Genomic DNA, 25630 nt, shown 5'->3' on the forward strand with positions numbered 1-25630 from the left:
TTGGGTTGTTTTGGTAACCCAGCGCTGGGTAAAAAAGGGACAAACCCAACGCTGGGTTACTTTAACGCAGAAAGTTGGGTTACAAGTTTAACCCAGCATGCTGGGTTGTGATTTTAACCCAACTATTAGTTAAAAATTACTACACTGCTGGGTTGAATGTAACCCAAAATGGGTCAGAAATTTAATCTAGAAACTGATGATTAAAATCACTAAAATAAAAACAATTCTACAGCAATACATAGTTGTTCAGTAATGGAATTTTATTTATGACAAAAGATAAAATGTGTCCAAATGAATTTGAGATTTTTCCCATCTGCACCTCAGCATTAACCCTTTGACTGCCTGCTCTACCAAATGGTTGACCTCGTTTTTACTGTTTTAAATAATGACTGTTAAAGTCATAAGAAAAAAGATGATTTAGTGTTCAAAATATTTCTTTTAAATATATATATATATATATATATATATATATATATATATATATATATATATATATATATATATATATATTTTTTTTTTTTTTTTTTTTTTTTTAATTGGTCTTACACATAATTTTTCAGATTTTTCATAATTCTGGTACTTTTACCATAAACATACATATCAATCATTTGGTAGAGGTTGATATTTTAGAAATTATAACATGTGTTAAAATGTACTGATTGTGTTCAATAGCGACATTAGCAGTTGAGAAATGCAATCCAATTTTTTTTCTTGAAAGGGTTGTTAAAGGGTTAAGACGATTTCTGTGAAAATTTATCAAACTGTATCACAGAAACACTGACTAAAGTTCAGTAACAATGCATCAGACTGAAATCAGACAAATTACCTTAAGAAAATGCATATTTGAAATACATTCAAAAACATTTGCATCATTTATAAATCAGGAATCATCAGTAAGGCAATTGCAATGTTATTGCAGAGTAGAGGAAAAACAATAGTATAAGGAAGTAATAATGACATTGCATCTAAATGACTGAAGTCAGAAAGTAATTTGAGCACAAACATCAACATATTCTCATATAAATCATCAACTGCAATGCAGAAAAAAATATGTGAAAGTAATAATGAAAAGGCATCAAACAGCTTGAAAAAACAAAACAAACAATAAAAACTAAGAAAATACAAATTTTATATTAAGAAAAAATAAGAAAACATTTTATAACTTTCCCTTTAACAATTATGTGCAAACATCAATATATGAGCTATAAAGCAATCATCAGTAAGGATGATCAAGTTCAATGTAAATGCAGTTTTGAAGAAAAAACAGATATAAAAGTTAAAATGAAACCTGAGGATGGAAGCATTTTAAAACAAATTTGAAATAGGAAAACTTTTTTTAACTTTTACTCGAACAATCATGTGCAAACATCAATCCTGAGATATAAAAGAGTCTGTAAGAAACATTAGTTGCAATGTAACTGCAGTTTAGAGTGTCTTAAAAAAATATCTAGTCCATTATTATGTGCCATCATCATAGCAAAGAGAAAAGAAATCAGTTATTAGAAATGAGTTATTAAAACTATTCTTTAGAAATGGGTGTCATGGTGGCACAGTGGGTAGTACGATTGCCTCACAGCAACAAGGTCGGTGGTTTAAGCCTCAGCTGGGTCAGTTGGTGTTTCTGTGTGGAGTTTGCATGTTTTCCCCGTGTTCGTGTGGGTTTTCTCTGGGTGCTCCTTTTCCCCCACAATCCAAAGTACAAGTTAAAGAACACAGAATCCAAGGAAGCAGTGAGGTCACAGTATTAATGATTACTGTTTGTCAGCAAAAATTAATGCTAGCAGAACCCTTACTGCTAGTGTCTCCTCCCCAGGATGTCCATAAACCACAGTCTGCCACACCAGGGAACACTGCTTGGGGTAGTTCACACCAAAGATGTAGAATGCTTTATAGCAAACGTCCACTTTGGCAAGTAATGTACTTTGCAATAATAAATAGCACAGCACGTGAGCAAAGGCTTGAAAGAAGTGGTGGTCTCCAAGGATGAGAACATGAGGAAACTCAATAGATTCTTGAATTCAATGGATGAAGATACTCAGCAATATTGGTCCCAATCTGAAAAAATAAATAGAAGTAAGATTTATTAAAAACTCAATAGTGTAAATGTTAAATATCTTTAGAGTTAACTTTAGAACACCTAAAATACCTTTAGAAGCAATTAAGGCCATAACACACCAAGCTATCAGCCAGTGTTGGCATTAGTTAACCACTGACCATGGCACCATGCTGCAATTTTTTGGCCCGAGTGAAGATGACAATGCAACAACAGGTTTGCCTAAGGAACTTTTTTTAATAAGTAATAGTAAGGCAAGATGAGCATTTGAAATTATTAAGTATTTAATTGTGTTTTCTTAATGAGAATAGATAAGACCCTTCTTCCTGAGCTGGGACTGTTTGCAACCGTATTTGTATAATTTGAAGCCGCATTTAAATTTTCTTTAAAAACTTCAAAAATGAGGCACAATCTCAGTTCAAGATGGATAAAATTGCTGAAATATTTTCCTAAAAAAAAAATCTTTCTGACTGAAGAAAGAATGACATGAACATCTTGGGTGACAAGGGGGTGAGTACATTATGTGTGAATCTTTTGTTGGAAGTGGACTTCTCCTTAAATGAAAATAATTGGCTTACAGGCCATTTAGAGTTTGTTGCATTCACTATCTATATAAAGCATCTTATCACTAAAAATTTGAAACCATAGCTGTGACCAAATCACAACTTTCACAAAACCGTCATCTTTTTATGTTTTACGCAGCAGATGCCCTTTCAACTGCAACCCATCACACTCTCATTTACACACACACTATGGACAATTCAGCTTACCCAATTCAGCTACACCGCATGTCATTGGACTGTGGAGGGGGAACCCATCCAAGGCTCAAACCAGCGACCATCTTGCTGTGAGGCGACAGCACTACCCACTGCGCCCCCATGCCACCCTAATAACAAACATAAAAATAACATTTTCATTGTTAATAAAATAACTAAGACAATCATTATGCATTAAATGCATCATTATGCATCGAGAAACCTTTAATTGAATCCTTACCCTCTGAATTGTATTCAAATTGACCTAAAAACGAGGAAAGGTTCGCTCCTGTGCTAAAAATAAAACAAGAGAATGTCACTGGTTGCATGAACAGCAGATTTTAAAAAATAACCAGACAAAAACAAATTGGCATTAGAGTTCAATCTCTCAGTTTAAAGTGTTGAAGTGGCTAATGATTACTAGGGCTGCCCCATAATAATTGAATAACCATTAGTCAACTAAAAATGTATTATTCATTCATTCATTTTCTTTTTAGCTTTGTCGCTTTATTAATCTGGGGTAACCACAATGGAATGAACCACCAACATATCCAGCATAAGTTTTATGCAGCGAATGCCCTTTCAGCTGCAACCCATCACTGGGAAACAAATACTCATTCACACACATACACCATTGACAATTTAGTCTACTTAATTCACCTTTACCACGTCTTTGGAAACCGGGGCACCTGGAGGAAACCCACGCGAACACGGGGAGAACATGCAAACTCCACACAGAAAGGCCTATTGACCCAGCCAAGGATCGATCAAGTGACCTTGTTGCTATGAGGCGAATGTGCTACCCACTAGTTGCAGAAAAAAAGTCCACACTGGCAAAGTCAATGTATGCTGCATGAATCCGCTGTGTAAAAAATATGCTGGATAAGTTGGCGGTTCATTCCGCTGTGGCGACCCCAGATTAATAAAGGGACTGAGTCAAAAAGAAAATGAATTAATGAATAAATGGTTTATTAATAAATCTGTAATTATTCAACTAATGCTTCAAATGAACATCACAAGTCAACCAGACAAATGTTTAGACAAGGGCAGCCCTAATGATTACAATGAACCAAGTAAAATATTATTACATACCTTCAAATGTGGGGATTAACTCCTCAAGATTGCATTCTTTTAGTTTGATTTTCACGCAATTATCCATCTGAAAAAGAATAACAGATAAAAGCGTTTAAGCAAAATTAAGTAAAAAAAGATCATGTAAGCCAAAAGTCACTATATCACAAAAATACTCCTAAATGATAATAATCATCCAGGGTGTCACATAAAACGGTGGTCAAACTTTTTATTTTTGCAGTCGAAGATGATTAGGTTGGAATTAGCATTAGCTCAGACATTTCCGTTAGCATGAAACGACCCTTACATACAGGATTAATTAAAGATAGCTCAAATCACGTCTAGAATGTAAAATGCTCATAGTAAATTAATAACATTTGTTATTCAATGTACAGATGTACAACTAAACAAAATGTACATGCAGAGCAGGACAATTATTGTATATATTTTGATAAAAAAAAAAAAACATTGTTAGAAGCTGAATTCAACACTTATGCATCAAAGTATTGTCACAAAAATCCATGAACAAACTTAAGAAATACAAGAGTAAAAATACTACTTACTGCTTTACAGTTAACACCCCAGAAAGATCACAAATCACAGTAACGTTACTTACTGTCATCACCTAGCCAACATAAAAATCTGTGTCATTCAAAAGGCATTTTATTACAATAAAAAGCTCCTAAATTATCCTAGGTGTTGTGTTTATAAAGTGGTCATCAAACATGCTTCACGTTAGTTTCATTAGTTACCTTATACTTTTCGAGCTCCTTCCGATGCCATGCGCGCTTACCCGTCCACCGATCAACAGGCTGGGCGTGAGGCGAGCACAGGTCAGGCGTTAGGCGGAGCAACAGCTCGGGCGTTAGGCGGAGAAACAGGTCCGGAGAAACAGGTCGCCGTTAGGCGGAGAAACAGGTCCGGAGAAACAGGTCCGGAGAAACAGGTCGCCGTTAGGCGGAGAAACAGATCCGGAGAAACAGGTGGCTCGTCAGGCGGACTCGGAGCAACAGTTCAGCCATAAGGCGAGCACAGGTCAGCGTGAGGCGGAGCAACAAGTCGGCCATCAGGCGGAGAAACAGAAAAAAAAGCGCGTGTATATTATACTAAGTAAACTAAGTGTGTTATTTCTTATGAAAATTGTTAAATACACACTAAATAACTTACGTCTCACACAGAATTTCACTCGCTTCCCCTCAAAGACAGCGCAAAGAAAATGGCGGTTTCTCACGTTGATGTCCCTGCATGTTGACGTGACGTGCGTGCTCTCTTTCACGTCCGCGTTCCCAACCCAGCACTGCTGGGTTATAGATAAAGATCGATTTTCAACCCAAATTGGGTTGAATCAACCCAATTTTGTTACCCAGCAGTCTCAACCCAGCATTTGGGTTAAAAAACCAACCCAGCGTTTTTTAGAGTGTACAAAGTGCATATTCTGTACTCTATCATGTGTACACAGACACACACACGCACACACACACACACACAAACAATAGTAAACCTGCGCACACACGCACACACACACACACTGCTGCTGACTGCTCCTGCAGAGGATTCTGGGTAAATCTTTCGTCAGTCTTCAGCTTAGTTTCACTGATGATCCAGAATAAACAGTAAACCCAGGGCAGAGCGGCTCAGTGAATGTGGTCTGGACTGAGTGGATGAGGCTCATTGTGTCTCTATAGATGTTGTAGAAGATCAGAGTTCCTGCACTGTGATCCACAAACACTCCTATTCTCCTGCTGAGCGGCTTCACTGGGAGACGAGTGAGTGTGATATTGTGTCTGAATGAGAAACTGGAGGAATCGCAGAACAAACTCCAGGACTGAGCATTATATCCAAACCAACACTCAACACTTCTTCCCTTCCTCCTGATGCTCTTATATGACACTGATATAAACACACCAACATCTCCACTCCAGTCAATCTCCCAGTAACAGCGTCCACACACACTCTCTCTGCACAAAACCTGACGATAACAATCAAATCTGTCTGGATGATCAGGATACGGCTGATTCTCCTCCACACTCTTCACCTCTCTGTTCTCCTCAGACAGAATGAGTTCAGTGTTTGCTGTGTTTGGATCCAAAGTGAGGAAACAGACATCTGAACACAAGAACACACACATTTATAACCACAGCTATCCTCGCCCAGTTTTAATACAAGTTGTGTTTTTTATATTTGTGGCTGTGAAGTTTATTAAGAATATATATATATACACTGTTAAAAATTGTCCCGTTAAAAAACAGTAAAATACTGGCAGCTGCAGTTGCCAGCAATGTACTGTTATTTTACAGTATGTTGCTGTAAAAATACATGGACTACATTGATTTACACAATTCTCAAGTGAACTCATATTGCTCACTAAAAGCAACTGCCTCAACTTGGTCAACTGCTGAATGAGTTTATGAAGTAATGTGCTATACATGCTTAGAAGCATACTTATAATGATAACTTATTTTAGTTAATTAGAAAAGTTCGGTTTAACTCTAATGTCTTATTTTTCACAACAGCACACATACATGTAAATCTGGAACTATCAGAGAGATTCTGACTGCATCAGCAACTAAACAGCCGCTATCTTTAAATAGAGAAACATGCAGAATAACATCAGCAGTTCATTGTTCATCTTTAACTCATACACTGGCTCTACTTTCCTCCACAACGGTGACAGACAGAAAAAATTAGCTTCAGGTTTTACAGTAAAATACTGTTTTTTCCTTGATTTAACAGTAATCTACTGGCAGCTGTGGTTGCCAGCAATATACTGTTTTTTTACAGTCTATTTCCGTAGTGTAAATTAACAGTATATTACTGTTAAAATACATTTTTACACTGTGATTTTACCTCTCACACCTTTAACCCTTTAAACCCCAGAGCATATACTTCAGTTTTTATTGAAGTGTCCACACTACTGAGTGTTCAAGAAACATGGAGCAAAGCTGAAGTAAATTCATTAATTAACTGACTAATTAAATGATAATTGAGGATTAACAATGAACAAATGAAGAAATACTGAAGGGAGAAAACAAGAACAGAACATACAAAACTTTAGTCACAGCTTTATAATGAAATAACCTGAAGAACAACAAATGATTAAATCATTTAAATGATCAGCGGATGATTAAACAACTCTACAAACATCATCACCAGCTACACTTATTACTTAATACATGTATTTTTGTATAACATCTACTAAAGTTCTTCTTGAGAAAAAAGTTAAAGTTTTACATCACCATCATGGAGAACAGAGTTTACTTTAGTTGGGCTCTTAGCCCTGTCATATTTAACATTTATATATCTTGGCTGCTGCAATTGTTAAGAACTTTGATTAAAAAGCTCTTTTGATGTGGCAAGCCAGCCAAAAACCTAAATAATATCTGCTGATGTTCATGTTGCTATTAAATGGCAGAGTCTGTTCTCATTTAGTATAATAAAATGTACTGCTCCTATTCAATGTTAAATCTATTATTTTACATAATATGTCTGTATATGGCAATGATTTCTGGAAGTTTTTAAGAATATCTTGGACAATAACACTGCTCTATGGTGTAAATCGCACTCAAAGAGACATCAATAATCAGCATATGAACCTCAATAATGGTGACGACTAACAAAATTAACAGTTTAACTCACAAACAGGCAACTGAAAGTCTAAACATAAACAACAGCAGAATCAAACACAAATAAAGAAAACTGTGAGACCATTTTACTACATTTATTTATACCGCAATGCATGCTGGTATATTTATACAGTGCTACTCCCAGCATGCATTGCAGCATGAAACATTTGAGATGTTACCATTGTTGAGATACAAGGTCAGATTCATGAGGTCTGAGTGTGTATTTGTCATAACTGAACTGTTTTTGTATGTTATTTCTTAACTGTTAAGTAATTACGGAGGTATCTTTTCTGTTTCCACTTCTCATTAATTAAATTAATACCTGCAACTAAGCATAAAATCTATTGCATGAGGCCCTTCTTCTAGATTTATAACAGAACATTTATCAGAACTAATTTCAGATAAATAAATTTCTCTATTTATTGACTTCCCAACTTTATTGCTATAATATAAACATTTTGTATATTCTGTATTACAGCAGTAGGAAAGTCTTCTTAAATGAGTTCAAGGGTGAAGAGCCCAACTAAACCAGCCCCTCACTCCATTACGGTGACACAAAAAACACCTTAATTTCTGTTGGATCTCAATGAGAATTGTATGGACGTCAAATCAGTCAGTAATAAGTGTGTGTCTGCTGTTGTTTGTGGAGTTGTTTAATGATCCTCTGCTGAGACTGAAGCTGTTTTATTTTATTTGATTTTATTTAATGCTGTAACTCAAGTCACTGTTTGTGTTTCTTGTTTATTTTCTTCAGTAATTGTAATTATTAACAGCAGGTGTTCATCAGTGTCTGAATTCACTCATTAGTGTTCATTAACTCTGTCAGGTGAACTATATTAGTGAACTAGTGTATGAAATAGTGAACAAGGACACAAAGTGTGATTTCAAACACAGACTTCAAAACATCGAATCTGAACTCTGTTAGCTCACAGTTTTCTGCAGTTGGTTACTGTCTCGAAAACAAAAATGTTACCCAGAAAGCACTGTTTTTAACAGAATATTACTGTTTTAGTGAAAAAACATTATTTTACCGTAGAATCTGACCGTTTTTAACAGCAATTTTTTACAGTGTATATATATATATATATATATATATATATATATATATATATATATATATGAGATACTGAGCCATTACAAGTCAAAAAAAAAAAAAAACAACAAAAAAAACTTTTTTATTTTAAAGAAGAACATTGACGTTTTGAGAAAAAAATGAACAGAACTGAAAATAAATTATTAAAAATAAACTTGCGGGACTTAATTTATGTCCTGCGGCAACATTATTTTTATTACACTTTAAGTGATCTGCTTGAGGTAGGTCACGTTTATCAATGGTAAGTTTTAGCCTAAGTTTACATCAATAACATAATGTGCATTGTCCTTTACCATACAAAAAAGAAGAAAAAATCATTATACACCATAGTAGCCTATAAAAAAGCAGCAAATCTTTTTAAATGCATTAAAAGGCAAGCGCATATCTTAGCCTTGAGTTTGTTCACACTCTGCCTGTATTAACATAAATGCTGTATTTTAATATAGCTTATTTTGATGAATTAGCTGTAACTGACAGCTTTTTCTTCTTTTTCCGCAGTTATGCGCGCATTAGCCTATATTTCACACGCATATGCAAGGTGACTGAAATTGAAATTTAAATAAAAAACATACTGAGCCATTAAGTAAAGAACAAAAAAAAACAACAGTTATACTTTAAAGCAGAACATTGACGTTTCGAAACAAAAAAACGGAACTGAAACTAAATTATTAAAAATAAACCTGCCAGACTTAATTTATGTCCTATTTTCATTATTCATTTATTTTCATTATTCGTTTATTATTATGTACAATAATTTAAACTGAAATGAGATAGTAAAATATAATCAACAACAAAAATGTAACACTGAACATCTCTCTATATTTAGGCTAAAAGACTGCTTTATAGATTTATTTATTTATTTATTTATTTATTTAAGACTACGTATTTGTACTGAATGTTTGTGCTTTCATTTTAGTTGTCTTTTATTTATTCAATTGTATTTTCCAAAACGAATCCTCTTTGCACTTAAAAAGTTTACAATAAACCAGGTAAACAAATTTTAAATGATTAATGAAGGAATTATATTTCACACGCATATGCAAGGTGACTGAAATTAAAAATTAAAATACAAAACATATTGAGCCATTAAGTAAAAAAAAAAAAAACACAACAGTTATAGCTACTTTAAAGGAGAACATTGACGTTTTGAAAAAAAAAAAAAAAAACTGAACTGAAACTAAATTATTAAAAATAAACCTGCGAGATTTAATTTATGTCCTGCGGCAAAATTATTTTTATTATACTTTTAGTGATCTGCTTAAGGTAGGTCAATTTATTTTTTTGCTTTTGATGAAGCAGCATTCAACTTAAGCTCTTTAGACCATGCTGCTGACCGTTTCTCAGTGTTTTGCCACAATGTCTTTAAATAAATGATTAATTGAGGCCTATTTTCATTATTCATTTATCTTCATTATTCGTTTATTATTATGTACAATAATTGAGACATAAAATGAGATAGTAAAATATAATCAACAACGGAAATATAAAAAGCGTATATAAAAACATGAATGAAAATGTCTTGTCTTAGTTCTATCAAAATAGCAAACACTGAACATCTCTCTATATTTAGGCTATAAGACTGCTTTATTTATTTATTTATTTATTTAGGCATACTTATTTGTACTGAATGTTTGTGCTTTCATTTTAGTTGTCTTTTATTTCTTTAATTCAATTTTCCAAACAGAGTCCTCTTTGCACTCAGAAAGTTTACAATAAAGCGTGTAAACAAATTTTAAATGATTAATGAAGGAATTATAATGCTTTGACTTATTGTTTAATCTCATTTACAAGCACAGTAGCATATTTAAAGCTGCTGTATAGGCTATTTCTGTCCGTTCGCATCCCGTCCCTTTGCGCCCCCTGGCGGCTTATTCACAAACTGCAGTCATACACTAAAAACAGAGCGGCAGCCATTTTTAAACGGCGGCGGTATATCCTCCGGCGGTAATAGCCACTTTGAACTCTCACCTATTGTATAAACAAAGAAAATACAATGATTTTAAATAATGAACAAAAACCTTAACCTTAGTCAAGATGAGTTCATATACCCTCTGCGTTCTATTGCTACAAGTGGAAGACAGATGAGTAATTATGTTGCAACCCACTTATTTGCAGATTGTTCTACTGTTGTCTAATACATACATTGGACTTTTAATCTAGTGTCTAAAATTTCTGCATCTGATATAAATAAAAACAGACGTGACATTAGTTAAACCCACTAAACTTTTAGATGCATTATTACTGCATCAAGCAACTGTAATGACATTTAAGTGTAGTCCAAAATGAGCCTTAATCTGTTTCATTAAGATTAGGATTTAAAAAACATTGCCTGCATTCCAAAAAGATCCTGCCTCTTGTTATACATATGATCAATCAACACAATCTCACGGCAATATGTAACTTTTTTGATTTAGTGGCTAATTCGTATGATCTAATTTGTACAATTTAGTACGATTTGCTCATCCTCCAATGACGGTTGGGTTTAGGGGTGGGGTTAGTTACCACGCCTCCTTATTTAAATCGTACAATTTTGTACGATTGAACTTGTATGAATTCATACGAATTAACCACTGAACTGGCAAAAAGTAAAATACTTACGTTTTCTCGTGAGATCAGGCTGGATCAATGGTAAATTTCTGAGAAGATCCAAGGTAATCCTTGAGTTTTACCGTTACCATCATGACTGACATAATATTTGAGCGAGCATACAGCTTGTTGTCTCTTTATTACGATTTAGATATCATAGATTCTTTATTTTATTAAACAAATTGGTAAAGGCCAAATCATACTGGTAATAGTTTATGATATTCATCTTGACACACATGAGCTTATGTTATACTTGAGCTTATGTTATACTCCGAATAATGGAAAGTTGCATTTTTACTTACTGAAATAAGAGCATATATGTCCTGCAGTTCTGCTTTTCTCAACAGACTTATCCCATTTATTCATTCATTTTCTTTTTGGCTCAGTCACTTTACTAATCTGGGGTCGCCACAGCAGAATGAACCACCATCTTATTTAGCATGTTTTACGTAGCAGATGCCCTTCCAGCTGCAACCCATCACTGGGGAACACCCATACACTCTCATTCACACTCCTACACTTGGACTTGTGAGAGGAACCAGACACCCACACGAACATGTGAAGAACATGCAAACTCCACACAGAAATGCCAACTGATCCACACTGTAAAAAATTGCTGTTAAAAAACAGTCAGATTCTACAGTAAAATAATGTTTTTTCACTAAAACAGTAATATTCTGTTAAAACAGTGCTTTCTGGGTAACATTTTTGTTTTCGAGAAAGTAACCAACTGCAGAAAACTGTGAGCTAACAGAGTTCAGATTTGATGTTTTGAAGTCTGTGTTTGAAATCACGCTTTGTGTCCTTGTTCACTATTTCATACACTAGTTCACTAATATAGTTCACCTGACAGTTTTAATGAACACTAATGAGTGAATTCAGACACTGATGAACACCTGCTGTTAATAATTACAATTACTGAAGAAAATAAACAAGAAACACAAACAGTGACTTGAGTTACAACATTAAATAAAATCAAATCAAATAAAACAGCTTCAGTCTCAGCAGAGGATCATTAAACAACTCCACAAACAACAGCAGACACACACTTATTACTGACTGATTTGACTTCCATACTATTCTCATTGAGATCCAACAGAAATTAAGGTGTTTTTTGTGTCACCGTAATGGAGTGAGGGGCTGGTTTAGTTGGGCTCTTCACCCTTGAACTTATTAATGCAGACTCTCCAATTACTATAATAAAGAGTTAACAAAATGCTTGTATTATAGCAATCAAGTTGGAAAGTCAATAAATAGAGAAATCTATTTGTCTGAAATTGGTTCTGATAAATGTTTTATTATAAATCTAGAAGAAGGGCTTCATGCAATAGATTTTATGCTTAGTTGCAGGTATTAATTTAATTAATGAGAAGTGGAAACCGAAAAGATACATCCGTAATTACTTAACAGTTAAGAAATAACATACAAAAACAGTTCAGTAATGACAAATACACACTCAGACCTCATGAATCTGACCTTGTATCTCAACAATGGTAACATCTCAAATGTTTCATGCTGCAATGCATGCTGGGAGTGGCACGGTACAAATATCCCAGCATGCATTGCAGTATAAATAAATGTTGTATAATGGTCTAACGGTTTTCTTTATTTGTGTTTGATTCTGCTGTTGTTTATGTTTAGATTTTCAGTTGCCTGTTTGTGAGTTAAACTGTTAATTTTGTTAGTTGTCACCATTATTGAGGTTCATATGCTGATTATTGATGTCTCTTTGAGTGCGATTTACACCATAGAGCAGTGTTATTGTCCAAGATATACTTAAAAACTTCCAGAAATCATTGCCATATATAGACATATAATGTAAAACAATAGATTTAACATTGAATAGGAGCAGTAAATTTTGTTATACTAAATGAGAACAGACTCTGCCATTTAACAGCAACATAATCATCACCAGATCTTATTTAGGTTTTTGGCTGGCTTGCCACAACAAAGGAGCTTTTTAAACAAAGTTCTTAACAATTGCAGCAGCCAAGATATATAAATGTTAATAATGACATGTATTAAGTAATAAGTGTAGCTGGTGATGATGTTTGTAGAGTTGTTTAATCATCCGCTGATCATTTAAATGATTTAATCATTTGTTGTTCTTCAGGTTATTTCATTATAAAGCTGTGACTAAAGTTTTGTATGTTCTGTTCTTGTTTTTCCCTTCAGTATTTCTTCATTTGTTCATTGTTAATCCTCAATCATCATTTAATTAGTCATTTAATTAATTAATTCACTTCAGCTTTGCTCCATGTTTCTTGAACACTCAGTAGTGTGGACACTTCAATAAAAACTGAAGTATATGCTCTGGGGTTTAAAGGGTTAAAGGTGTGAGAGGAAAAAACAGTGTAAAAATGTATTTTAACAGTAATATACTGTTAATTTACACTACGGAAGTAGACTGTAAAAAAACAGTAGATTGCTGGCAACCACAGCTGCCAGTAGATTACTGTTAAATCAAGGAAAAAACAGTATTTTACTGTAAAACCTGAAGCTAATTTCTTCTGTCTGTCACCGTTGTGGAGGAGAGTAGAGCCAGTGTATGAGTTAAAGATGAACAATGAACTGCTGATGTTATTCTGCATGTTTCTCTATTTAAAGACAGCGGCTGTTTAGTTGCTGATGCAGTCAGAATCTCTCTGGTGATTCCAGATTTACATGTATGTGTGCTGTTGTGAAAAATAAGACATTAGAGTTAAACCAAACTTTTCTAATTAACTAAAACAAGTTATCATTATAAGTATGCTTCTAAGCATATATATCACATTACTTCATAAACTCATTCAGCAGTTGACCAAGTTGAGGCAGTTGCTTTCAGTGAGCAAAATGAGTTCACTTGAGTATTGTGTAAATCAATGTAGTCCATGTATTTTTACAGCAACATAATGTAAAATAACAGTACATTGCTGGCAACTGCAGCTGCCAGTATTTTACTGTTTTTTAACGGGACAATTTTTAACAGTGCAGTTGAGGCTCGAACCACATCACATATATCACATATATCCCATTTCTTATCCAATTCTCCCCAAAATGAAAGAGTTTCAGTTTAAAATGATTAATGATGTGTATCCATCAAAAGAATTCCTGAGATTAAAATGTGATACTGAGGAGAACTCTTGTCATTTTTGAGAGATTGATATTGAAACCACTGAGTTTATTTTCTACAATTGCACATAGGAAATAAATTAGTTTAATCCATTTTGCAAAAAGGCTGTAAAATAAAAAAGTGAAGCGATATCATTACGTTCCGGATGTACTGTATCATCCAGAGGTCTCTGGTTGGTGAGTGAATACCGCCTCATGGTTCCATCGCAAAGGTTTCCAAAACCTTTTTAATCAATGTTCCTCACTGGTGGAATGATTTTCCCATCAACAAACAGGCTGCAGATTAACTGGTATCATTAAAACGACAACTAAAAACCCATCTCTTATGAGATCCCCTGAACCCCTGTGAAGAAAATCAAAACACCCTCTTTTTTCCCCCTCCTCACCACTCGACAATCCCAAAATGTTACCAATTTTGATAATGACAACACCACTCGACAACCCACCCCCAAAGAACATACTTCTTTGACCACTAACAGTTAATTCTATAATTAGCACTTCTGTTGTGTATTGCCACTTCTTGTTGAATCGCTGACTGCCTTCTCAATTGTAAGTTGCCAAAACATCATTTAAATACAATGTCAAATAACTTTACTTTTTAATCGCTTGAAAATGTTTGTACTTTTCTAAATCAGTTGGCTTGAGTATTTCAGATAATTCAAATTAAAACAGAACTCTATACATAGAGAGTTTCGAACTCGAAAGTAAAGTTAAACCAGACCTTCCAGTTGATCAGGAAGAAACTCTGCTAAAAAAAAAAAAAAAAAAAAAAAAAAAAAAAACATCAAGCTGATGTTCCTTGTACAAACTGCATTTAACCCTTAACTGCAAGCTGACTTTAGTACTTACTAACTTACCAAAACTAAAATAATGGGCTAAACCTGAAGTTATTGTGACAAAATATATAATCTGAAGTTACTGCTTTAAGTATTTTTCAGAGACCTCTTTGATTGAATCCTAAATACTTTTTTTTCTCAAAAATATTTCTTTAACACATTTGTTCACAGAGAAGCTGCACAGATATTTCCAGCTCCAGTGGTTTGGGTGTTGTCTTGAAGACACACCTACAGTCAGGGGAGTCTCATGAATATTCATGTCAGTGCCACTCTGTGGAGCCAGTAACATTTCAGGATATACCTGTACATCACACAGGTGGGTTTTAGTAAAGTGAAAGAGCTCAGATTGTCTTCCTGCTGCACAAGAGTGTCTGTACTTCTGCATGTGAGTTTATTACTTCTATTATTAAAATTATTTGTGGAGATGATGAAGGCATTTTATACGTGCGAGTGTGATTTAAATGGCTGATCCTGAAGCTCAAAACCTCTAGCTCTGATTAAACAAAACAGTCAAAACAGTCATTTAAACATTGTGTCAAACAAAACTTTATTCTCATGAAAATATGTGTACTCTTCTATATCAGGGTGACTTGATCATTTCAGATCATTCAGTAAAAAATTATAACTCTTACCATAGAGAATCTCGAACTCGAAAGTAAAGTTAAACCAGACCTTCCAGTTGAACAGGAAGAAACTCTACTGAAAAACAAGCTGATGTTCCTTACACTGTATTTAACCCTTAGTTGCCAAATGACATTTTAGTACTAACTTAATAACTAAACAATACTAATAAATAATAATGGGCTAAAGCTGCGGTTATCTTGACAAACTATATATTCTTATTTTATAGGTCCAATATGGCTTTAAGTATTCTTCAGAGACCTCTCAGATTTAATCTCAAATACCTTTTTTATCTTCTTGAAATATTCTATTAAACTTTTGCTCAGAGAAACAGTACACTGTAAAAAATTTCTGTTAAAAAACGGTCAGATTCTACGGTAAAATAATGTTTTTTCACTAAAACAGTAATATTCTGTTAAAAACAGTGCATTCTGGGTAACATTTTTGTTTTCGAGAAAGTAACCAACTGCAGAAAACTGTGAGCTAACAGAGTTCAGATTCGATGTTTTGAAGTCTGTGTTTGAAATCACACTTTGTGTCCTTGTTCACTATTTCATACACTAGTTCACTAATATAGTTCACCTGACAGTTTTAATGAACACTAATGAGTGAATTCAGACACTGATGAACACCTGCTGTTAATAATTACAATTACTGAAGAAAAGAAACAAGAAACACAAACAGTGACTTGAGTTACAACATTAAATAAAATAAAATAAAATAAAACAGCTTCAGTCTCAGCAGAGGATCATTAAACAACTCCACAAACAACAGCAGACACACACTTATTACTGACTGATTTGACTTCCATACTATTCTCATTGAGATCCAACAGAAATTAAGGTGTTTTTTGTGTCACCGTAATGGAGTGAGGGGCTGGTTTAGTTGGGATCTTCACCCTCGAACCTATTAATTCAGACTCTCCAACTACTATAATAAAGAGTTAACTAAATGCTTGTATTATAGCAATCAAATTGGAAAGTAAATAAATAGAGAAATCTATTTGTCTGAAATAAGTTCTGATAAATGTTTTGTTATAAATCTGGAAGGAGGGCCTCAAGCAATAGATTTTATGCTTAGTTGCAGGTATTAATTTAAATAATGAGAAGTGGAAACAGAAAAGATACCTCCTTAATTACTTAACAGTTAAGAAATAACATACTAAAACAGTTCAGTTATGACAAATACACACTCAGACCTCATGAATCTGACTTTGTATCTCAACAATGGTAACATCTTAAATGTTTCATGCTGCAATGCATGCTGGGAGTGGCACAGTACAAATATCCCAGCATGCATTGCAGTATAAATAAATGTTGTATAATGGTCTAACAGTTTTCTTTATTTGTGTTTGATTCTGCTGTTGTTTATGTTTAGATTTTCAGTTGCCAGTTTGTGAGTTAAACTGTTAATTTTGTTAGTTGTCACCATTATTGAGGTTCATAGGCTGATTACTGACGTCTCTTTGAGTGCGATTTACACCATAGAGCAGTGTTATTGTCCAAGATATACTTAAAACTTCCAGAAATCATTGCCATATATAGACATATAATGTAAAACAATAGATTTTAAAGATTTAAAAATGACAGGGCTAAGAGCCCAACTAAAGCAAACTCTGTTCTCCATGATGGTGACGTAAAACTTTAACTTTTTCTCAAGAAGAACTTTAGTAGATGTTATACAAAAATACATGTATTAAGTAATAAGTGTAGCTGGTGATGATGTTTGTAGAGTTGTTTAATCATCCGCTGATCATTTAAATGATTTAATCATTTGTTGTTCTTCAGGTTATTTCATTATAAAGCTGTGACTAAAGTTTTGTATGTTCTGTTCTTGTTTTTTCCCTTCAGTATCTCTTCATTTGTTCATTGTTAATCCTCAATCATCATTTAATTAGTCATTTAATTAATTAATTTACTTCAGCTTTGCTCCATGTTTCTTGAACACTCAGTAGTGTGGACACTTCAATAAAAACTGAAGTATATGCTCTGGGGTTTAAAGGGTTAAAGGTGTGAGAGGTAAAAACACAGTGTAAAAATGTATTTTAACAGTAATATATTGTTAATTTAAACAACGGAAGTTGACTGTAAAAAAACAGTATATTGCTGGCAACCACAGCTGCCAGTAGATTACCGTTAAATTAAGGAAAAAACAGTATTTTACTGTAAAACCTGAAGCTAATTTCTTCTGTGTGTCACCGTAGTGGAGGAGAGTAGAGCCAGTGTATGAGTTAAAGATGAACATTGAGCTGCTGATGTTATTCTGCATGTTTCTCTATTTAAAGACAGCGGCTGTTTAGTTGCTGATGCAGTCAGAATCTCTCTGGTGATTCCAGATTTACTTGTATGTGTGCTGTTGTGAAAAATAAGACATTAGAGTTAAACGAACTTTTCTAATTAACTAAATTAAGTTATCATTATAAGTATGCTTCTAAGCATATATAGCACATTACTTCATAAACTCATTTAGCAGTTGACCAAGTTGAGGCAGTTGCTTTCAGTGAGCAAAATGAGTTCACTTGAGTATTGTGTAAATCAATGTAGTCCATGTATTTTTACAGCAACATACTGTAAAATAACAGTACATTGCTGGCAACTGCAGCTGCCAGTATTTTACTGTTTTTTAACGGGACAATTTTTAACAGTGATATTTTAAGTTCCAATTGTTTGGGTGTTGTCTTGAGGACACGACCACAGTCAAGAGGTTTCTCGCTGCAGAAGTGAAAAAAGAAGTGCAGAAAGTTCAACATTTATTTTCTGTCTACTGAAAAGATTTTTTCACTGAAAAAAGTCATCACTAATAATTTGTGGTTAGACATTTTCCTCAGAAAACAACCAATTATTGGCTAGTTTAGCAACAATGTTAAATAAGAATCTTAAAATAAGATTTTAGAGCCCTCCTATAGCTGTATATACTATCTTTGTTTGCAATTCTACAGACCTCTAATTTAGTTTATCCACTTACGTTTAGGGGTACAAGTTGCGGTTTTTGTGAGCAATCATTGTTATACCATTGTGTAGTTTTATTCTCTCTTGATTTGACAAGGGCAACAATATTTAGTGTGCTAGTAAAGATACCCACTGTAAAAAATTGCTGTTAAAAAATGGTCAGATTTTACGGTAAAATAATGTTTTTTCACTAAAACAGTAATATTCTGTTAAAACAGTGCTTTCTGGGTAACATTTTTGTTTTCGAGACAGTAACCAACTGCAGAAAACTGTGAGCTAACAGAGTTCAGATTCGACATTTTGAAGTCTGTGTTTAAAATCACACTTTGTGTCCTTGTTCACTATTCCATCAACTAGTTCACCAATATAGTTCACCTGACAGAGTTAATGAACACTAATGAGTGAATTCAGACACTGATAAACACCTGCTGTTAATAATCACAATTACTGAAGAAAATAAACAAGAAACACAAACAGTGACTTGAGTTACAACATTAAATAAAATAAAATAAAATAAAACAGCTTCAGTCTCAGCAGAGGATCATTAAACAACTCCACAAACAACAGCAGACACACTTATTACTGACTGATTTGACTTTCATACTATTCTCATTGAGATCCAACAGAAATTTAGGTGCTTTTTGTGTCAACGTAATGGAGTGAGGGGCTGGTTTAGTTGGGCTCTTCACCTTATTAATGCAGACTCTCTAACTGCTGTAATACAGAATTTACAAAACACTTTTATTATATCAATAAAGTTGGAAAGTCAATAGATAGATATTTGTCTGAAATTAGTTCTGATAAATATTTTAGTATACATCTGGAAGAAGGGCCTCATGCAATAAATTTTATACTTAGTTGCAGATGTCAATTTAATTAAAGAGAAGTGGAAACAGAAAAGATATCCAAGTATTTCTTACTGGTTAAGAAATAACAAACAAAAGCAGTTCAGTTATGACAAATACACACTCAGACCTCATGAATCTGACCTTGTATCTTAACAATGGTAACAGTTCAAATGTTTCATGCTGCAATGCATGCTGGGTGTGGCACTGTACAAATATCCCAGCATGCATTGCGGCATGAATAAATGTAGTATAATGGTCTAACAGTTTTCTTTATTTGTGTTTGATTCTGCTGTTGTTTATGTTTAGACTTTCAGTTGCCTGTTTGTGAGTTAAACTGTTAATTTTGTCAGTTGTCACCATTATTGAGGTTCATATGCTGATTATTGATGTCTTTTTGAGTGCGCTTGACACCATAGAGCAAAGCGTTTTTGTCCAAGATATTCTTAAAAACTTCCAGAAATCATTGCCATATATAGACATATAATGTAAAACAATAGATTTAACATTGAATAGGACCAATAAATTATATTATACTAAATTAGAACAGATTCTGCCATTCAATAGCAACATGAACATCACCAGATCTTATTTAGGTTTTTGGCTGGCTTGCCACATTAAAATAGCCTTTGAAACAAAGTTCTTAACAATTGCAGCAGCCTACACATATAAATGATAAAACTATCAGGGCTAAGAGCCAAACTAAAGCAAACTCTGTTCTCCATGATGGTGACATAAAACTTTCACTTTTTCTCAAGAAGAACTTTAGTAGATGTTATACAAAAATACATGTATCAGCTGGTGATGATGTTTGTAGAGTTGTTTAATCATCCGCTGATCATTTAAATGATTTAATCATTTGTTGTTCTTCAGGTTATTTCATTATAAAGCTGTGACTAAAGTTTTGTATGTTCTGTTCTTGTTTTTTCCCTTCAGTATTTCTTCATTTGTTCATCGTTAATCCTCAATTATCATTTAATTAGTCGTTTGATTAATTCATTTACTTCAGCTTTGCCACATGTTTCTTGAACACTCAGTAGTGTGGACACTTCAATTAAAACTGAAGTATATGCTCTGGGGTTAAAAGGGTTAAAGGTGTGAGAGGTAAAAACACAGTGTAAAAATGTATTTTAACAGTAATATACTGTTAATTTAAACTACGGAAATAGACTGTAAAAAAACAGTAGATTGCTGGCAACCACAGCTGCCAGAAGATTACCGTTAAATCAAGGGAAAAAAACAGTATTTTACTGTAAAACCTGAAGTTAATTTCTTCTGTGTGTCTGCGTTGTGGAGGAGAGTAGAGCCAGTGTATGAGTTAAAGATGAACAATGAACTGCTGATGTTATTCTGCATGTTTCTTTATTTAAAGATAGCGGCTGCTTAGTTGCTGATGCAGTCAGAATCTCTCTGTGTTAATTTCAGATTTACATGTATGTGTGCTGTTGTAAAATATAAGACATTAGAGTTAAACCAAACTTTTCTAATTAACTAAAATAAGTTATCGTTATAAGTATACTTCTAAGCATATATAGCACATTACTTCATTAACTCATACAGCAGTTGACCAATTTGAGGCAGTTGCTTTCAGTGAGCAAAATGAGTTCACTTGAGTATTGTGTAAATCAATGAAGTCCATGTATTTTTACAGCAACATACTGTAAAATAACAGTTCATTGCTGGCAACTGCAGCTTTCAGCATTTTACTGTTTTTTTAACGGGACAATTTTTAACAGTGCATCCATACTGCTAGTAACTACATCAAGGTCATTTGTGTTTATGGGTGCATTTAGAAATAGAGAAAAATCAGGTAAGTTATTCATAAATTTATCTTTAGTGTACGGGACAATAGTTCCACCAGGGCGGTATATCTGTGCAGATCTGCTTGTTTCAGATATTCATAAATTATAAAATAAGAAGTAGTTGCCCTAGATGTGGCTTAAAACCAGCTAATTTGAGTGACATGTTTTGGGTGTGCCTAGACTGAATTATGTGGAGTGCTTTAAATGGTGTGAAATAATGAAAACTGTCACGTATAAAAGAATGTTCAGGGGGATGAATGTGGTGCTAGTGCTAGGAGAGGAATCAGGCAGGAAACAGGGTCCCGAAAATAGTCCTTAGATCCTAAGCACACAGACAGAACAGCACACCATAAGCACACATAACGAACTGACAAAGACACACAGAAAACGTGGCCCATATATAGGCCCGAATATGAGCGTCAGCTGGCGGGCTCATCAAGCCAGCTGAGTGCCGTCATCACACGTGATCAAAACAGATACACGTGGAGAACAAAAACAAACCAACATGATCAAACAGACACTCCGGAAAAGCGCACAAACCTGCAACCGTGTCATTACCCCTCTCTCAAGAGCACCTCCTGGTGCTCCCAGAAGCGCTTACCTGGCGATTGTAATCATCGATAAGAGAGTGATCCAATATGTCCTTTGCAGGCACCCAAGTTCTCTCCTCCGAACCGTAACCTTCCCAGTCCACCAAGTACTGAAATCCTCGCCCCCTCCGTCTCGAGTCCAGAATGCGCTTAACCGAATAAACAGTCTCCCCATCTACCAGACGCGGCGGGGGGGGGGGGGACCGGAGTGGGCGGGTTAATCGCCGTATGAAAAACGGGCTTTAATTTAGAAACGTGAAACACGGGATGTATTCTCCTGTACGCTGGAGGAAGTTTAAGGGGGACTGCCACCAGACTAATGATCTTGATGACAGTGAATGGGCCAATAAATTTAGGTGCAAGTTTATTACATACGGAACGCAAGGGAATATTCTTAGTTGAAAGCCACACTTTTTGACCGACGACGTAAACGGGAGGCTTCGACCGGTGGCGATCGGCTTTAGCCTTGGTGCACGCACCCACTTGAAGGAGGGTCTGTCTGGCCCTGTTCCAAGTGCGTCGACACCTCTGGACAAGGTGGGCGGAGGGGACCGCGACTTCGGATTCCAGACTGGGAAAAGCTGGTGGCTGGTAACCTAAGCTACACTGAAACGGAGAAAGGCCCGTAGCCGACACTGGTAATGAATTGTGTGCGTAGTCCACCCATGGTAGCTGCTGACTCCAAGAGGAGGGATTCTGGGAAACCAAACAACGTAACATGCGCTCGAGATCTTGGTTGGCCCTTTTGGTTTGTCCGTTACTCTGAGGATGAAAACCAGAAGAAAGACTTACAGTCGCTCCCAATAAATGACAAAATTCTCTCCAAAATTTAGAGACAAACTGAGGCCCCCTGTCAGAAACCACATCCGTCGGGAGGCCATGAATGCGAAAGACGTGATTAATGACAGCATCCGCTGTCTCTCTGGCTGAGGGTAATTTGGGCAGAGGAATAAAATGAGAAGCCTTTGAGAACCGGTCCACAACGGTCAAAACAGCCGTATTGCCACCAGATGGCGGGAGACCGGTGACGAAATCTAGCAAAATGTGCGACCAGGGTCTCGAAGGCACTGACAGTGGCTGAAGGAGTCCAGCAGGAGGGCGATTAGAAGTCTTAAAAAAAGACACAAACAGAACAGGACAAAACAAACTCGTGTATGTCCCGTGCTATAGCTGGCCACCAGAATCGCTGTTTAACTAAAAATAATGTACGACTCACCCCTGGATGACAACCCACTTTGGAGGAATGTCCCCATCGAATGACGTCAGACCGAATCCCCTCCGGCACAAACAATCAACTAGGTGGGCATCCGACCGGGGGCGTTACCCCGTCCAGGGCTGTGCGAACCCTGCTCTCGATCTCCCATGTCACTGCAGAAATACAAATCCTCTGGGGAACGATGGGCTCAAGAGATGTATTGCGCTCGGAAGAATCAAAAAGACGGGATAACGCGTCGGGTTTGATGTTTTTGGAACCCGGCCGATAAGAGATGGTAAAGTCGAAACGTCCGAAAAATAATGCCCACCGAGCCTGCCTGGAGCTGAGTCGTTTGGCGGACCTGATGTATTCGAGGTTCTTATGATTGGTCCAAACGATAAAGGGAACCCCCGAACCCTCCAACCAATGACGCCACTCCTCCAAAGCGAGTTGGACAGCCAACAACTCCCTATTACCAATGTCGTAGTTTCGTTCTGCGGGAGATAATCGGTGAGAGAAAAACGCGCACGGATGAATTCTGTCATCCGAGACGGCGCTCTGACGCGTCAACCTCCACCACAAACTGCCGGGAGGAATCAGGTGTCACTAAAATGGGAGCTGAAACAAAGCGGCTCTTCAGATTGGAGAATGCAGCCTGTGCTGCGCTCGACCACCTGAAGGGAGTTTTGGAGGAGGTTAAGGAGATCAGAGGGGCGGCGAGCTGGCTGAAATTGCGAATAAAACGCCGGTAAAAATTGGCGAAGCCCAGAAATCTCTGCAGGGCCTTACGAGACTCCGGAATTGGCCAATTTACCACAGCCTGAACCTTCTCTGGATCCATGCGCACCCCCTCGACTGACACAATGTGTCCTAGAAAGGGAACAGACTGTGCATGGAACACGCATTTCTCCGCCTTGACAAAAAGCCCATTCTCTAGCAGCCGCTGAAGCACTCGCCTGACGTGCTGCACATGTTCCTGGAGAGAACGAGAAAAAATCAGAATGTCATCCAGGTAGACATAAATAAACTGATCTATCATGTCTCGCAACATGTCATTTACGAGTGCTTGGAAAACCGCAGGAGCATTAGAAAGCCCGAACGGAAGAACACAGTATTCAAAATGCCCCCTAGGGGTAAGGAAGGCGGTTTTCCACTCATGGCCCTGCTTCATAAGAACCAAATGATATGCGTTACAGAGATCTAATTTCATGAAAAACGAAGCCCCCTGCAGACGCTCGAACGCTGAAGACATCAGCGGCAAAGGATACATATTCTTCACCGTGATGCTGTTCAGCCCTCGATAGTCAATGCAGGGTCTAAGAGACCCATCCTTCTTTTTCACGAAAAAGAACCCCGCCCCCGCCGGTGAAGAAGAGGGCCGTATGATCTTGGCCGCTAGAGAATCAGAAATATATTTCTCCATGGCCTCCCTCTCAGGAATAGAAAGAGAGTATAACTTGCCTTTGGGCGGAGACGTACCTGGCAATAAGTCTATTGCACAGTCATAGGGACGATGAGGAGGCAGAGAAGCAGCTCGAGACTTACTGAACACTCTCTTTAGGTCGAGGTACTCACTGGGCGCGTTTGACAGGTCCATGCGCTCCTCCTGAAACACAGAACAAGAAACAGCAGAACGAGCAGACGAAAGACAAGACTGATGACAATTCTCACTCCACGAAAATATAGTATTAAGACCCCAGTTAATATGAGGCTTATGGAGAATCAACCAAGGATGACCTAAAACCACCGGTGTGTTGGAACAGTCTGTTAAAAAAAAATGAAATGTTTTCAACATGATTTCCAGACGTGATCAGTTTTATGGGTTTAGTGGAGTGAGTGATAGTGGGAAGGGAAAGTCCGCTGAGTGCGCGTACTGCAATGGGTTGTGACAGAGCTATAACCGGAAGTTTAAAACTGAAAGCAAAACTGGAGTCTATGAAATTTCCCTCCGCCCCGGAATCGACTAGGGCGTGGGTGTTCTGGCTTCCGGAACCCCATGTTATGGTGACAGGTAGTAATGTGGCTGCCGCAGAGGATTTGTCCAAACTGATTTCATCGGCATCGGGTGGCTTCCTGTCCCGTAAAAGACAACACCCATCAGTAGGTAAGAGGTTACTGATGGGTGTTGTCTTTTACGGGACAGGAAGCCACCCGATGCCCCGCCCCCCCGCAGTAAAGGCAGAGTCCCTCAGTTCTCCGACGGCGCTTCTCCTGCACGGACAAGCGGGATCTGCCCACCTGCATGGGCTCCGGGTCAGCGCTACTCATCTCCGGCGCCACCGCCGAGACCGGAGCTCAGGAACAGGATCCGGAAATCTGCCATGCCTCAAGCGACTCTCACCGCGAAGCAGTCTGGAATCCACCCGGATAGCCAGATCCACTAATTCGTCCAGCGTCTTAGGCAGATCTAAAGAGTAGATCTCATCCTGGAGCCGATCCGAAAGCCCATGTAGAAACATGTCCCATTGAGCCTCCGCGTTCCAACCGCTTTCAGCAGCCAA

The 25630-nt window shown here is 36.5% G+C and overlaps 5 protein-coding genes across 14 annotated transcripts in view; 2 read left to right on the forward strand and 3 right to left on the reverse strand.

Annotated features, from left to right (window-relative positions):
* LOC148680782 (NACHT, LRR and PYD domains-containing protein 3-like) overlaps positions 1 to 25630 on the reverse strand; it is a 463735-nt gene that overhangs the window by 214349 nt on the left and 223756 nt on the right. The window lies entirely within an intron of this gene.
* LOC148680790 (uncharacterized) overlaps positions 1 to 25630 on the forward strand; it is a 796717-nt gene that overhangs the window by 159136 nt on the left and 611951 nt on the right. The gene's annotated exons all lie outside the window — the stretch shown is intronic.
* The window catches only part of LOC148680812 (uncharacterized), a 451921-nt gene that overhangs the window by 12738 nt on the left and 413553 nt on the right, over positions 1 to 25630 (reverse strand). The gene's annotated exons all lie outside the window — the stretch shown is intronic.
* LOC148680813 (tripartite motif-containing protein 16-like) lies at positions 240 to 6351 on the reverse strand. 9 transcript variants are annotated; one of them, XM_088650798.1, is made up of 7 exons: positions 4632 to 6351; positions 4443 to 4504; positions 3901 to 3967; positions 3469 to 3739; positions 3050 to 3102; positions 2824 to 2939; positions 240 to 2055 (listed from the first exon to the last, which is right to left on the reverse strand). In XM_088650798.1, exon 1 carries the CDS (start codon positions 6005 to 6007, stop codon positions 5459 to 5461), a length of 549 nt encoding a protein of 182 aa, XP_088506924.1. In that variant the 5' UTR covers positions 6008 to 6351; the 3' UTR covers positions 240 to 2055; positions 2824 to 2939; positions 3050 to 3102; positions 3469 to 3739; positions 3901 to 3967; positions 4443 to 4504; positions 4632 to 5458. The 9 variants fall into 9 exon arrangements, with proteins under 9 accessions (XP_088506924.1, XP_088506927.1, XP_088506925.1 ...); XM_088650801.1 differs by lacking the exon at positions 4443 to 4504; XM_088650799.1 differs by lacking the exon at positions 3469 to 3739 and having other exon boundaries at positions 3050 to 3097.
* Positions 15454 to 25630, forward strand: part of wu:fb12a08 — a 49642-nt gene continuing 39465 nt past the window's right edge. For both annotated transcript variants that reach the window (XM_088650158.1, XM_088650159.1), the window contains exon 1: positions 15454 to 15513. The gene's annotated coding sequence lies outside the window, so the exon portion shown is untranslated. The remainder of the gene's footprint in view (positions 15514 to 25630) is intronic.

The sequence above is a fragment of the Danio rerio genome, chromosome 4, assembly GCF_052040795.2.
Source record: "Danio rerio strain M-AB ecotype USA chromosome 4, GRCz13ab, whole genome shotgun sequence".
In the NCBI taxonomy this organism is placed as follows: domain Eukaryota; kingdom Metazoa; phylum Chordata; class Actinopteri; order Cypriniformes; family Danionidae; genus Danio; species Danio rerio.

Excerpts from the sequence above, each read along its gene's own strand:
- LOC148680813 (XM_088650804.1), bottom strand. The coding sequence starts at position 6,007 with ATGTGTGTGTTCTTGTGTTCAGATGTCTGTTTCCTCACTTTGGATCCA.